General features: G+C 41.5%; 1 protein-coding gene across 4 annotated transcripts in view; it reads left to right on the top strand.

The window, feature by feature from the left end:
* TMEM131L (transmembrane 131 like) overlaps positions 1–2265 on the top strand; it is a 145672-nt gene extending 143407 nt beyond the window's left edge. For all 4 annotated transcript variants that reach the window (XM_019722355.2, XM_019722360.2, XM_074338418.1 and 1 more), the window contains 3 exons: positions 161–252; positions 1182–1321; positions 1942–2265. In XM_019722355.2, the coding sequence (XP_019577914.2) occupies positions 161–252; positions 1182–1321; positions 1942–2217 (508 nt within the window). In that variant the 3' untranslated portion in view covers positions 2218–2265. The remainder of the gene's footprint in view (positions 1–160; positions 253–1181; positions 1322–1941) is intronic.
* Positions 2266–14423: the final 12158 nt, after the last annotated feature.

Raw genomic sequence — 14423 nt, 5'->3', positions numbered from 1 at the left:
TAAGTCTTTGATTCTGTGACCTGAGAAAGCATCTCTTTTATTTCCAAAATTGAGGAGTTAGCAGTGATTAGGATTCTGGGCAATAAAATTGGTTTCTTCCTGCTTTACTTGATCTGTTGATATCCTGTTTCTGAAACGAGCCCTCTTGTTTATTTTGTAGCAGTTTCATTGATTGGAATGCAACTTGCGAAGGCCAGTTCCCCAATATGTACTGTCCATTGGAATTGAACGATTACAATGCCTTTCCAGAAGGTAAAATCTATTTGAACAATCCCAGGGCCTTTCTTCTCAGAAAGTCAAAGCAGGAAGTGTATAGACCTAAGGCACTAACTGTAGAAAAACGTACCTTTTAAAAACATTAGCTCTAATTGATATATAACATATTAGTTTCAGGTGTACAATGTAATGATTCAATATTGGTGTGTATTGTGAAATGGTCACCCCAGTAAGTCTAGTTAACATCCATCACCATACTGTGTTCTTAAATTATTTTCTGTAATGATAAACAGTAAGAGATACAAGATTTCCTTGATAAACTGGAAAATGTTTTTATTGTACATTGCAGTATGATCATGATTTCTCATACTAGAGTCACCTTTTTGAGGAAAGGGATAAGTGGTATATTGGATATAATGTGGATTTTGATACATGTATTGCTCCATGCTAACCACAAGGGGGTGCTGTGGTAACTTTCATCCTGTGCTTATGAGTCGAGTTTATTATCTTCTGAGCTAAGAAGTGCTTGGTTACGTATTGCTTTTATCAGTGCATATGGCATATATGCAGATGGCTGAGGTTGGCTACCTGAGAGGTAATAGAAGAAAATTTTAAGGACTGGTAAGAATCTTGCCACTATTCAAATGTAGAGTAGTATTATAGTGTATTCTGTATATTAGATTCCCATCAAATGATCAAATACAGAACATCAAACCCAGAAGATGACCTTCCTCACTGAGGGCTTCCCAGGTGATGTATCTGACCGACAGTTTTAACCTTGAGAGTGACAGTGAAACAGCCCTCCTGGCCCACACAGAATAAGTATTTTATGTATGTGTTTAGATTGTTAATATAGTAAGGCCTTAAAATTTTGGTGTTTTTTTGTTTGTTTGTTTTTTGCTGAGAGTGAGAATTCAGTTCTCACCATAAACATGTTTACTTATGTTGATGTCTCCCATTTGTAGAAAACATGAATTACCCCACTGGCTTCCCCTGTCCTGCTGAAATTCAAACAGATTTTATTGATCACACCTCGCAGTCTACCTGGAACACCCCACCCAACATGCCGACTGCCTGGGGACATGCTGATCTCATCAGCTCGCAGGTGAGTGCTGCTGTCCTGCACTGTGGCCCTGGGGCAGCTCCGGCTGCTTTCCGTCTTGGTATCACTTCGTTGTATCGTTGGGTTCGGATCAGCCAAAGCCTGGCTGGTGTCCTATCGATCGCAGAAGCCCAAGCTCGGCACCCTGTGAAGGAACCTAACGCCTAATCAGACAGGTAGGGGCTTGCCGACATTGACATTCGAGCCAGTTCCAAACTACACCAAGGAGTGTGGGCCAGGAAGCCCTCTGTGACACAGCTGTGTTTTATGTGGCCCTGCTGACCTTTTCATTTGTGAGAAGAGATGGAATGAAAGTCGCAAGAAGGTCAATCAGTGGTCTGGTCCTGAAGCCTTCCTGGCTGTGAATACTCCCCTCTGCTTAAAAGCCAGTGCCTTCCCCCTTTCACACCCATGTGCCACTTCTTTGTACAGGGAGAAGGACAGTGACCTGTGGGGTCTTTCCTTGGGTTTAATAACTTGCAAGTACTTAGATGGATACCATTGTGGTATCCACTGGTATATATTCAACCTTGACATTGTCTTTCTAAGGTTTCGTTTCTGTTTTGTTTTTTTTTAATGTTTCTTTTTTTTTTTTTTTCTTCACTTTCTCATTTACACTTCAGCCCTACCTCACCAGCACCCGAAGCTTATCTCCAATGTCTGGACTTTTTGGTTCCATCTGGGCCCCTCAAAGTGATGTGTATGAAAATTGCTGCCCCATCAACCCCACCAGGGAACATTCGACTCACATGGAAAACCAGGCGGTCATGTGCAAGGAATACTACCCAGGGTTTAACCCGTTTCGTGCCTATATGAACCTGGACATATGGACTACCACAGCCAATAGGAATGCAAATTTCCCACTGTCGAGAGACTCGAGTTACTGTGGGAATGTGTGAGAATAATTTGATTTTTAAACAATGTGAATAAAGAGCCTTGTGTTTTGATGACTAGCGTAAACTGGTTCTTGAATTATGATATTGGTGGCTATTTTGGCACTTTTATATGGAAATAAACATTTTTTATGAAATCTGGGTACTCCATTTTTTTTTTAACCCTTCACAAATCTGTGGTAAGCATCCATATGTCATAACTTCCCAAATCAAGAAGCATGTCAGACATGCCAAATGCTTAGAACAAGGGAGACTTCTAAGAAGGTAAGAGTTGAGAAAGAAATGCTGTGGTTCTCACCTCCCTAGGCATTAGCACTCCTGGGGAGCTTGCAATAAGTGAAGTTGGTCGGGTAACATTCCCAGAGATTCCGATTTCACGGACCAGTGGCTCAGGCAATTAGGATCTTTTTTTCTAAGTTCTCCATTGATTGTAACGTGCAGCAAGGATGGAGAGCTGCTGGCTGAGAAAGCCTAGCTGAGCAACTACTGTGTTTCCCTGAAAATAAAACCAGGTCTTATATTAAGTTGTGCTCCAAAAGACACATTAGGACTTATGTTCAAGGGATGTCATCCTGAAAAATCTGTTAGGCTTATTTTCCGGTTAGGTCTTATTTTTGGGGAAACACGGCAGTCACTTGCCTGGATGGACCCTGCTCAGGGTGGAGGGCAGCCCCTGCTGGTCCTGGTGGTCTTGGCTGCTGAGGTGAAGCAGAGAGCCTAGCACTCTGCCTGTTCACTTACAGCAAGGATGTACCCTTCTCTCCATCAGGCCAGTCACTGGGGACAGCAGCCAGGACATTCTGGTAAGTGTTTGGTTTCACTCTGAACGAGCAGCTTTGCTCCAAATGCCAGCACTTAGCGGGGTTAGGTAGCTGATGCACGTTTGCCCCCTATGTTGCCAAACCACGTTGCTGGTTTATATCTGCCTGTCAGTGATTTCAGCGCTCCATATAATGGTGGGATTATCGAGTGGCATTGTAAACTGAAAACATTTCTAACTTTGAATAAAAATGTCTTATTTTTTTCAGTTTGTTTTCTATTTACTGGAAATTCCATAGGTAAGTTTTTATAAGTGGAATGCTGGATTTGCTTGCTTTGAGTTGATTTCTCTTTGCCATGGGTGTGTGGAGGCAGGGACAAGGAGGGCACACGTCCCGTAAATCTGCGACTGCCCTTCTGCCAGGAGCACCTCCAAGCATGTAGGGCTACTAGAAACTTCTCAGGTCACCCAGTTAGAATCCTGATTTGGGTGAAACAGGCCCCAACCCCCCAATACTGAATGCTAGTGAAAAATAATGTAGGTTCTAGGCATATACCCAAAAGAATTGAAAGCAGAGACGTGAACAAATGTTCACATGCCATGTTCATGGCAGCATTCTTCACAGTAGCCAAAAGGTGGGAGCAACCTGTGTCCATTGATGAATGCATAGATAAAGGAAACATGGTACATACATACAGTGGGATATTATTCAGCCTCAAAGAGGAAGGGAATTAGACATGCCACAACATGGATGTACCATGAAAACATGCTAAGTGAAATAAGCCAAAGGACAAATACCATAGGATTCCACTTATACGAGGTACCTAGTGTAGTCAAATTCATAGAGATAGAAAGTAGAATGGTGGTTACTAGGGGTTGGGGGGAGGAGGAAATGGGGACTGAGTTATTGTTTAATGGGTACAGTTTTTGTTTGAGAAGATTTGAAAAAGTTCTGGAGATGGATGGTGGCGATGGTTGCACAACAATGTGAATGTACTTTATGCACTAAATTGTACACGTAAAAATAGTTAAAATGGTAAGTTTTGTGTTATGTATATTTTACAAAAAAAATATTAGGTTGATGAAAAAGATTTTTAGTATCAAATTAAAATCTTTCCCACTGCAGCGTGTATGAGACAGATGTGTGTTCTGCTCAGTATGATTGTTGATGTAATTTACTTTCCTGCGTTGATTGATACCTTAATTCCTCATCAGGAATATGTGAGAAACCAAAATAAGTTTTTCCACTACATGGAAAAGAAAGTGAAAATATTCACCTTAACAGGAATATTATCTTTAACCCTAACTAAAATCATTGATAGGGAAACTGGAAGTTTTCATTCATTTAAAATATTTACTAAGAGCCTTCTAGGAGCTCGGACCTGGCCCCGGGGCTGTGGGGACAGCAGAGAACAGGGCAAAGTCCTGCTGCCCTGGCACATTCCAGACGGAGGGATGGAAAAAACAAAAGATTCAAAGACTATTTTGGATACTGCTGTGTGCTGTGAGGGCAATTAAATGATGATGTGATAAACGGGGGAGGTGGCGGCGAGTACTTCGGGGTGGTCAAGGAAAGTCTCTGAGAAGGTCCATCTGAGTAAAACTTGAACAAGAAAGAGCCAGCTGTGCCAAGATTAGGGGACAAAGCTTTCCAGCCAAGCAAAGGGCAAGGGCAAAGGCCCTGGGGCAGGAGGCCAGTGTGACGGGCCCAGAGAGCGAGGGCCACAGGGAAAGAGGTGGGCAGAGGACACTTTCATAAGGCCTTGTAGGCCACCAAAAAGAGGATGGGTTTTACTCAGTGCGGTGGGAAGCCACTGGAGTGATTTAAGAGGGAAGGAACAGTTACCTGATTTGAGTTTCAAAGAAATCACTGACAGCTGAATAGAGACCGGGTACAGGGAGTGGGGAAGTAACAGTAACACCAAGTAGAAGTCCATTGCTACAGTGGAGATAGACAGACGATGCGTTTTACATGTGAATGTGCTGGAAGGCAGGGTGGGGTTGTGGGGTTGTAGGAAAGTGGACACCCCTGATCGGGCTTTGTGGGCTGGTCATGTGATGCCACTGACAGAGGAGAGCATTTGGGGAGGTTCTGGTAGGAGGCAGGGGGTCAAGCTCCGAGCTTGGCAGTGTGCAAAGACCCTTTACGTCCAAGTGGAGATATCATGGAGGCAGTTGCTCCTACACATCTGGAGCTCAGTGAAGTTTAGGTCTGGAGACATCCATGGGGGCATCTGCGGCCTATTGATGGTATTAAAGTAATGGGAGTGAGTGAGGCCTCTTGGGGAGGAGAAGAATTTTGAGGACTCAGCCTGGGGACCCCCATCTTTAGAAGTGGAGAGGAGAGGAGACAAGTGGCAGGGTAGAGCGAGAAGAAGAGCTGATAAGGTAGGAGGGAGCCAGGAAGCGGAGTGGTCAGTTGTGTAAAATTCCGTGGGACCAGGTCACGCAAGGAGAGAGCATGAACTCTGGATTTGACAAATGACTATCACTGGTGTCCTTAAGCCATTCCAGCTGGAATGAGTTGACGAAAGGCTAGGAGGTGAGTGGCAGGGGTCATTGTCTGCCTAGCACAAAGGATGTACGAGCATCTTCATTACAAGGTTTAGAACAGTGATGAGTTGGAAATAAATGTTCTACAGTAGGAATGTATTCAAATTATAGTACATACAGATGTTGGAATACTTGGAAGCCTCTAAAAATCATTGTAACAGAATGACATAGGCAGTGAAAGAGTAGAATATAAAGTTATATACAGTATGATCCCACATGGAATATGAGGGTGAGGGGTTATGCACCGTCTGGTGGGTGGGATTGGGAGTGATTTTCTTTGTTGTATTTTTTTTGCATTGTCTGTTATAAGCCTTTGTTATTATCACTGCACCTCCCCTCAAAAACTTTTAATTAAATCTTAAGGGAAAGTATATTTTATTTAACAATGGGGAGAGGTAAGTATGTTAAAAACAAATGCTGAAGTCCTCATAAAATTTCCATCGTGCTATAAAAGGCCTTAATGTAAAGGCAAAGGCAGAGTGAAACTTTCCCTAAGCATTTCCTAATAAAAAGCCTATAAAATGAGGTATGTAGTAATTACCTGGGCTAGGAATAAACACACGTAAGAATGTCTTTTAAATACTCACATAGCCAACATGCAAAATGCAAGGCAGTCTGATTGCAATTAATCAAAATGCTTGACAAGTAGTAAAAAGTCACCTTTAAAATACAACTTTGTGAAAATACATATAATAGTTACGCAAACTCAAATGAACATTTCAAAATAATTATTTTGGTGTGACCCAGACATGTGAACAATTTAGTGCTCAGACTGGAGTCCAGAGAAGATATCAGTAAAATAGAATGTATTTATTATTTATGGAGGTGGAATGTATTAGATTGGTGCAAAAGTGATTATGGTTTAAAAGGTTAAAAATAATTGCAAAAACTGCAATTACTTTTGCACCAACCTAATAGTATTTATAAAGGAAAACTTACTTTAGAAATTAAAAAACTTGACCAAGTGTCATTTCATCTGGCTAATTGAGTGTTTATTCTTTCACTGTAGAGGGAGACCTTATATAAAATCTTTAAAAAATGTAAGGAACTAACCAAGTAGTGTTACAGGATTGGATAGGCTACCGTGTTTCCCCAAAAATAAGACCTAGCCGGACAATCACCTCTAATGCATCTTTTGGGGCAAAAATTAATATAAGACCTGATCTTATTTTACTATAAGACTGGATCTTATATAGTGTAATATAATAATATAATACCAAGTCTTATATTAATTTTTGCTCCAAAAGACACATTAGAGCTGATTGTGCGGCTAGGTCTTATTTTCGGGGAAACATGGTACCACACTGGAGTGAAAAATGGCCACTCATTCTGTAATTCAGTATTAAAAGCAATTCCTGCAACAAGAGGAGGGAGTAGTACCGGGTTAGGCCAGGTTCCCAAATCCATCATGTATTCTAGATCTGCAGTGCTGATGAAGAGAAACCAGTCAAGTGTTTGCTTTTCTTCTTTAATTAAAAAAAGGTAATTAAATCAAAATAATGTATCAAAATCCAGAATTGATTTTGTATTCAGTCGGGATAGGCGAGGTTACACTGTAGTAACAAATTGATTCCCAAACAGGCCCAGATGACACTCCAGGGCAACTGCACTCCGATGTGACTTAGGAATCCAAGCCACTGTGGTGACTGCCACCTCCACACGAGGTCTGCGTGTTTCCCACTCCAGCAGGTGCTGGGAGGACTCAGCCTCTTCTATGCTTCATCCCAGCAGTGAGGTATGTACATGACTTCTGCTTACAGACTGTGGGCAGGAACTAGCCATGTGGTCCCACTCAAGGGGAAAGAGAGGCTTCCACGTGTCCGAAAAGAGGAGAAGATATTGCTGGGAACTACTAGCGGTTAGCCACACGTATACAGGCTTGGCAAAGGTTTCTTTACCATGTTTCCCCCAAAATAAGACCTAGCCAGACAATCAGCTCTAATGCATCTTTTGGAGCAAAAATTAATGTAAGACCCGGTCTTATATTATAGAATGTAATACCAGGTCTTACATTAATATTACAGAATATAAGACCAGGTCTTACATTAATTTTTGCTCCAAAAGACGCATTAGAGCTGATCATCTGGCTAGGTCTTATTTTCGGGGAAACGGTATTTCTCCTCTACTTGGAGAGATGTTGGTGTCTGAAACCCACGGCAGCCACTAGGGCCTAGGCCTCCAGACTCTTGCAAAAGTCTGACTTGAAACCCCACTGTTTGGGATATGCCTTGGGACTTACTGAAAATGGAGGGCTGATTTCCGGTGGTACCTGGCACCCAGCCCACCAGGCTTCCATCTGCTGAGGGACTTAGATGCACGCCATCCCTACTGGGGTTTATGTCCCCACTAGGAGCCCAGCCTGGTTCGGCAAACACAGTGTGCGCTCCCTGTGTTGCCTTCCTTTCAGAAAAATAAAACTTACAATCGTAGTTACAAATACATGTCAACTACTGACAGCTCCTCAGAAGCACTTTGCCAGAGAAACCGGTATGCCTGAAACCTAGGTAGCCGTGAAAGGGGTCATTGCTGGATTGATTCTGAACCAGAACTTGGAATTATAAGTAGCAGTTACATACTAGGGGTAAAATGTTGGCTTCCTGACGGGAAGTGAAAGTCTAATCAAGTTCTGTTGGGGGATGAGGTAAAGGCTGAAATAGTCTCGAAGCTCATGATTTCATGCGCCGGCTGAGGTGAGAGAAGGGTGTTCAGAACAACAGTGGGAGATGATTCTAGCTGTTGAACGTGAGACAGCCTCTAGAGCAGGGGTGTCCAAACTTTTTTCAACGTTTTTTACCAAGGTTTTTTACCAAGGTCCATATGCGGTAAAATACACAAACAGCCGGGCCACTCACTCGAGGTGAAGTACGTAGTGCCTCACCTGGTTTATTTAAGTAAACTAAACATATTTTTGGAATTTGCTGCGGGCCAATTAAAAATGGATTGCGGGCCGCAGTTGGCCCGTGGGCCGTAGTTTGGACACCCCTGCTCTAGAGACTGGGAAAGCTGGATGCTAGCAGGAGGCAGTATACATACATGCAAGCGTGAGGAAAATCAAGGCTAGGCCAGTGCACTGGCAGGAAATGGATTTGAAATGCAGGTTGAGAAATGTTTCAGAGAAAGAGGGCTGTCAGGACGAGGCAGAGTGAGCATGGCAGTGGGAGAGGTGGCCATGGCCCTGACAGTCAACGTCAGATGCTTTTTCTCTTATCCAACCATAAATTTTGCTTAAAAATGGCATTGGAGTTATACCTGCAGCAACCGGTCCTCTCTCCTCTTCTCACTCTTACTGTGTTATCTCCTCCACCCCCGTTATCTTCAAATGTCTTCCAGGAGACTGACTTTTATATCTATTATGGGCTCTTTCTCTGCTTTTTAAGTGGGAGTACCTTTATTGTTTCTTCTGTCTGTTGTAGAAAATATGGATAATCAAAAGAAACTAAGGAATGAAAATCATTGTAATCCTACCAGGCCCCAAGTAGCACTTAACATCTTGTTATGTTTCCTTCCAGATTTGTGTGTATGTGTGTGTTTCCACAAAAATGGGATATCCATACTATCCTGGAATTGCTTTTCTGACTTAATATTCTGTGAACAGCTAGACTTATTTCTGAATGCCTATTAGACATTTTACACTCAATGTGTCAACACAAAGCTTATCACTTGTAATCTATCCCTAACCCAAACCTGTGCCTGAGTTTGTTCATCGCTTATTCATTCAACATTTTCAGAGCCCAGCATAGGGGCCTACACACTTGATAGTTAATGATAAGTCAGCCCAGACACTGTTTTCCTAACCTTTCTTACATTTAATTGGTCACTAAATCAGTCATGCATTCAACAAAATTTATTGCATCTGTCCTTACATAGCCTGTGCCCTCATTGTTTGCTCATTCAATAAAATTGAGCATCTATTATGTGCCAGACTGGCTTTTGCTCTGGGCATACAAAAGTGAACACGACAGGCATGGTCCCTTCTGCCATGGTGCTAATATTCTAGAGGAGGAAATAAATAATGCATCAGTACACAACAAATTTCCCCCAAATGTAATTACTTAAAATGATATTTATTATCTCTCAGTTTCTGTGGGGCAGGAATCAGGGAATGACTTAGTTGGAGTCTTGGGCCTCAGGGTTTCTCATGTGGCTGCAATCTAGGTGTTGGCTGGGGCTAAAGTCATCTCAAGGCTGGACTGGGGGAGAATCTGCTTACAAGTTCATTCATGTGTTGGCAGGATTCGGTTTCTTGCTGTTTGTTGGCTGTAGGCTGCCCTCATTTCCTGACCGCATGCAACTCTCCGTTAGGGCATCTCAGAGCATGGCCACTCATGTCAATAGAGCAAGCAAGCAAGGACATGCTGAACAAACATTTGTTGACTTAAAACGTATGTCTGGTACCTAATAGGTGATTGATAGTTATTGCTCTCTTCCCATCCTCCCTTCTCAGCCCCCGGCCTTTCTAAGTGGCTTCCTGGACAGATGGCTGTGTGCAAGGCATGGAGCGCTTTCAGTACCACAGGGCGTTCAGGTCCTCTGGAGCAGTCACTTTCATTTCCTAAAATTGCAATTTCTGTGAGACATATTATGCAAGAGCGGAATTTCAATGTAGTCACTCACTGGACGGCAGGGGGCAAGACAGAGTTACTCAATACAAGCTCCTGGCATAGCTGGTGTTGGCCCTGTTGCATAAGTTTCTGAGGTTTAAAACAGAACAACTGTTCTTGTGTTTCTGTAAGTGCCAGGAACACCTACTTAGCAGAACTGTCCCTCATTCTTGGAAAAGAGAACAATGTCCTGGACTTTGCTTCCCAAAGCCAAGTCTACGTCTCTCTCTCCTGCACAGTAATGAATGGTAAGTTATTGTTGGGCCTGAAGCCCTCCATTGACAAGGAGGCAAATGCTTCCACACATGAAATTTCCATCAAGAGGTTCCTCCCTACTTCCTTTCTCTGCACCCCCCCTCTCCCCGCCCCTTGCCTGGATTCTATTCTCTACTTCTGAGGAGATCCCTGTCTTCCAAATACTTTTCCTTCACTGTCTCAGCAGAACCCACATGAGGTAATACCCTCTGCTCCAAAATTGCATTTCCACCTATGCCATCAACACTCTCATTCATAACCACTGTACCACACTGCATCTGTTTTAACTTCATGTTGTCAGAAATGTTTTTGAATTACTTGTTAAAATATTGCTCTCACAGTTCCTGAGCAGCAGATGCACACTTGTCCCAGGGACAAGGGTAGAGACACAGAGGCAAGGCAGCTGAGGTCTGGCAGTCACCATTACTGGGAGGAGAACAAAGCCAGAAACACACCCCAGCCCCCCCCCAACCCCCCCACCCCCAGCCCCCCACCCCCATCCACCCCACCCCCATCCATTGTGCCTGATCCCAGCCAGGGCACCTGGGACACCTCAGGCAGTGCAGCACTGCGTCTGACTATAGGTGCAGCACTTGGATTTCAGGGCTTGGAATCCCATCGCCCACCACATTCTCCAATGGGGGAGATACCCTGAGATTGAGGTGACGTGGTCACAGAGGACATGCCCACCTCCCCAGGGAGTACAAGGCATTTTCCACCACCCAGCAGAGATCCGAGAAACCGGCACTGTAAAGACAAAATAAAACACTTGCACTCCAGTACTACCTACTGCAAAACTAAAGAAAGACCACTTCTTTTTTTTTTTTTTTATTAAATTTATTGGGGTGACAATTGTTAGTAAAATTACATAGATTCCAGGTGTACAATTCTGTATTACATCATCTATAAATCCCATTGTGTGTTCATCACCCAGAGTCAGTTCTCCTTCCATCACCGTATATTCGATCCCCCTTACCCTCATCTCCCACCCCCCATCTTATTAATCTGCTGCAGCGTACCTTCCTATAAATGCCTAGGCAGAGAAATAATCTATCAAATACCAAGAACAACCAAGGTAACAAGGCAGCTTAGAAAAAAAATGAAAAATTTCCAGCAAATAAACTTAAAGACCTGGAAATGTGTGACTTAAATGACATAGAATTCAAGATAGCAGTTCTGAAAAATCTCAGTGAGATGAAAGAAGACACAGGTAGTCCCATTTAATGAACTCAGAAATACAATCAATGACCAAAAGAAATACTTAACCAAAGAGATTGAAACTTTAAAAAAGAACCAAATAGAAATTCTGGAGTTGAAGAACTCAATAAAAGAGATAAAGAGTGAAAAGAGCGAGCTTAGGAAATAGAGCTGACCAGATGGAGGACAGAATTAGTGATATTGAAGATAGAAATCTAGAAATGACGCAGCTCGAAGAAGAGAGAGATTTGAGAATAAAAAGAAATTAAAGAACTCTATCAGAACTATCTGACTCCATCAGAAAGAGCAGCATGAGAATTACGGGTATACCAGAAGGAGAAGAGAGGAGAAGGGCACAGGGAACCTATTCAAACAAATTGTCAACAAGAACTTCCCAAGCCTATGGAAAGAACTAGATCCTCAAATCCAAAAAGCAAACAGAACACCTTATTATCTCAATCCAAAAAGTCCTTCTCTAAGGCACATTATATTAAAACTGACAAAAATTAATGACAAAAAAAGAATTCTCAAGGCAAACAGGGAAAAGAAGACTGTAACATATAAAAGAAAGCCATCAGATTATCATCACATTTTTAGCAGAAACTCTACAAACTAGGAGGAAGTAGAATCAAATATTAAAAGTATTGAAAGAGAGAAATTACCAGCCAAGAATAATATATCCAACAAAGTTATCCTTTAGATATGAAAGAGTAGTAAAGTTATCCTTTGCAAAAATACAGAAGCTGGGGGAATTTTCCACCACAAGGTCTGCATTATAGCAAATACTGAAGGAGGTTACTCAACCTGAAACAAAAAGGCAAAAGGATACAAAACTATTAGTAAGATGACTAACAGACAGAAGCAGGGAGTTGCAACCCTTATTCAGAATACCACACTTAAATATAACATAAAGGTTAAAGGAGGCAAAAACATAGACAGAGAAGGAGAAGGAAGAAGGAAAAAGGAAAGAAGAAGAGAATAGTTACTACAACTCAGAAATGAACTCACAGCATAAATAGGGATAATTTATGACAACAAAAACATAAAAGGGGGTAAAGGTCTGAATTTGCAAAGGGGAATGGAGATAAGATGCATGCAGAAGAAAGAGGACTGCTGTATATATGGTAAACTTTCTTTTACATAAATGTAATAGTAACCATACACACACACAAAACAAATCCACAACTGAGACACATAGTATAAAAAAGAAGAAAAAATCATGGAATACCACCAAACTAAAATAACGACAGAAACACCAAGGGCGAAGAAACAATGGAGACACTGAGCTACCAAAAAACAGAAGACAAAATGGCTATAAGAAATCCTCATATATCAATAATTACCCTAAATGTAAATGGACTGAACTCACCAATAAAAAATTATAATACTTATATATGAAGAACTCATACAACTCAACAGCAAAAAACAAACAATCCAATTTAAAAATGGGCAAAAGACCTGAACAGACACTTCTCCCAAGAAGGCATACAAATGGCCAACAGATATATGAAAAAATGCTCAACTTCACTAGCAATTAGGGAAGTGCAAATCAAACCCACAATGAAATACCACCTCACACCTGTTAGAATGGCTAGTATCAACAAGACAAATAATAACAAGTGTTAGAGAGGTTGTGTGGGGAAAAGGGACCCTCGTACACTGTGGTGGGAATGTAAACTGGTGCAGCCACTATGGAAAGCAGTGTGGAGGTTCCTCAAAAGCTTAAGAATAGAATTACCATGTGGCCCAGCAATCCCTCTTCTCTACTCCCAATGTTTGAAAACGTTTATCCATAAATACATAGGTACCCTGTGTTCATTGCAGCTTTATTCACAGTGGCCAAGATATGGCAACAACTGAAGTGTCCTTCAATAGATGATTGGATAAAGAAAATGTGGTAATATACACAATGGAATACTACTATGCCATAAGAAAAGATGAAACACTGCCATTTGCAACAACAAATGTTTGGATCTTGAGATTATGATGCTAAGCGAAATAAGTCAGACAGAAAAAGTCAAGAACCATATGACTTCACTCATATGTGGGATATAAAACTGCAAACAACAAATGAACAAGACAAACAAAGAAACAAAAACTCATAGACAGACAACAGTTTAGTGGTTACCAGAGGGTAAGTGGGGAGAGAGGAGATAGAAGGGGGTAAAGATGGTCAAATATATGGTGATGGAAAGAGATTTAACTTTGGGTGGTGAACACGTAATGCAATATAAAGATGATGTATTACAGAATTGTACACTTGAAACCTAATAATTTTATTAACTAATGTCACTCCAATAAATTTAATTTAAAAATATTCTCACAACAAACAAGTGATAGCATGCGTCTTTTGGAGCAAAAATAAATATAAGTAAAATATATTTATTATAGTAAAATAAGACCAGGTCTTATGTTAATTTTTGCTCCAAAAGACGCATTAGAGCTGATTGTCTGGCTAGGTCTTATTTTCGGGGAAACACGGTATGGGACAACCATACTTGCATTGTACAATGCATTTTTGGGCAACATTAATTAAGAAATCTTGCAAAATGGGTATACATAGACACACCCATACTCTAGACAATTCTGCTTCCTGTTATTTGAGTGTTTGGCCACATTGTCATTGAATAACAAGTCTAGCAAGATTATGAAGCTTGGGAAGTTGTCTAAGGAGAGCTAGTGAAATGCATGGAATTTAGGCTTTTAAATCAGACAGACTGCGGTTCCAATCCCAACTGTGTTACTTGGCATGTTCCCAAATCCTTCTAAGCCTCGTTGAATTTAAAACTCAGATAATATTTGCCTCATAGACTTATTGTAGTATTCAACAAACACACATAAAACAA

This window comes from Rhinolophus sinicus, linkage group LG07 (genome assembly GCF_036562045.2).
Source record: "Rhinolophus sinicus isolate RSC01 linkage group LG07, ASM3656204v1, whole genome shotgun sequence".
Classification (NCBI taxonomy): domain Eukaryota; kingdom Metazoa; phylum Chordata; class Mammalia; order Chiroptera; family Rhinolophidae; genus Rhinolophus; species Rhinolophus sinicus.
This window is presented reverse-complemented; position numbering and strand designations above follow the sequence as displayed.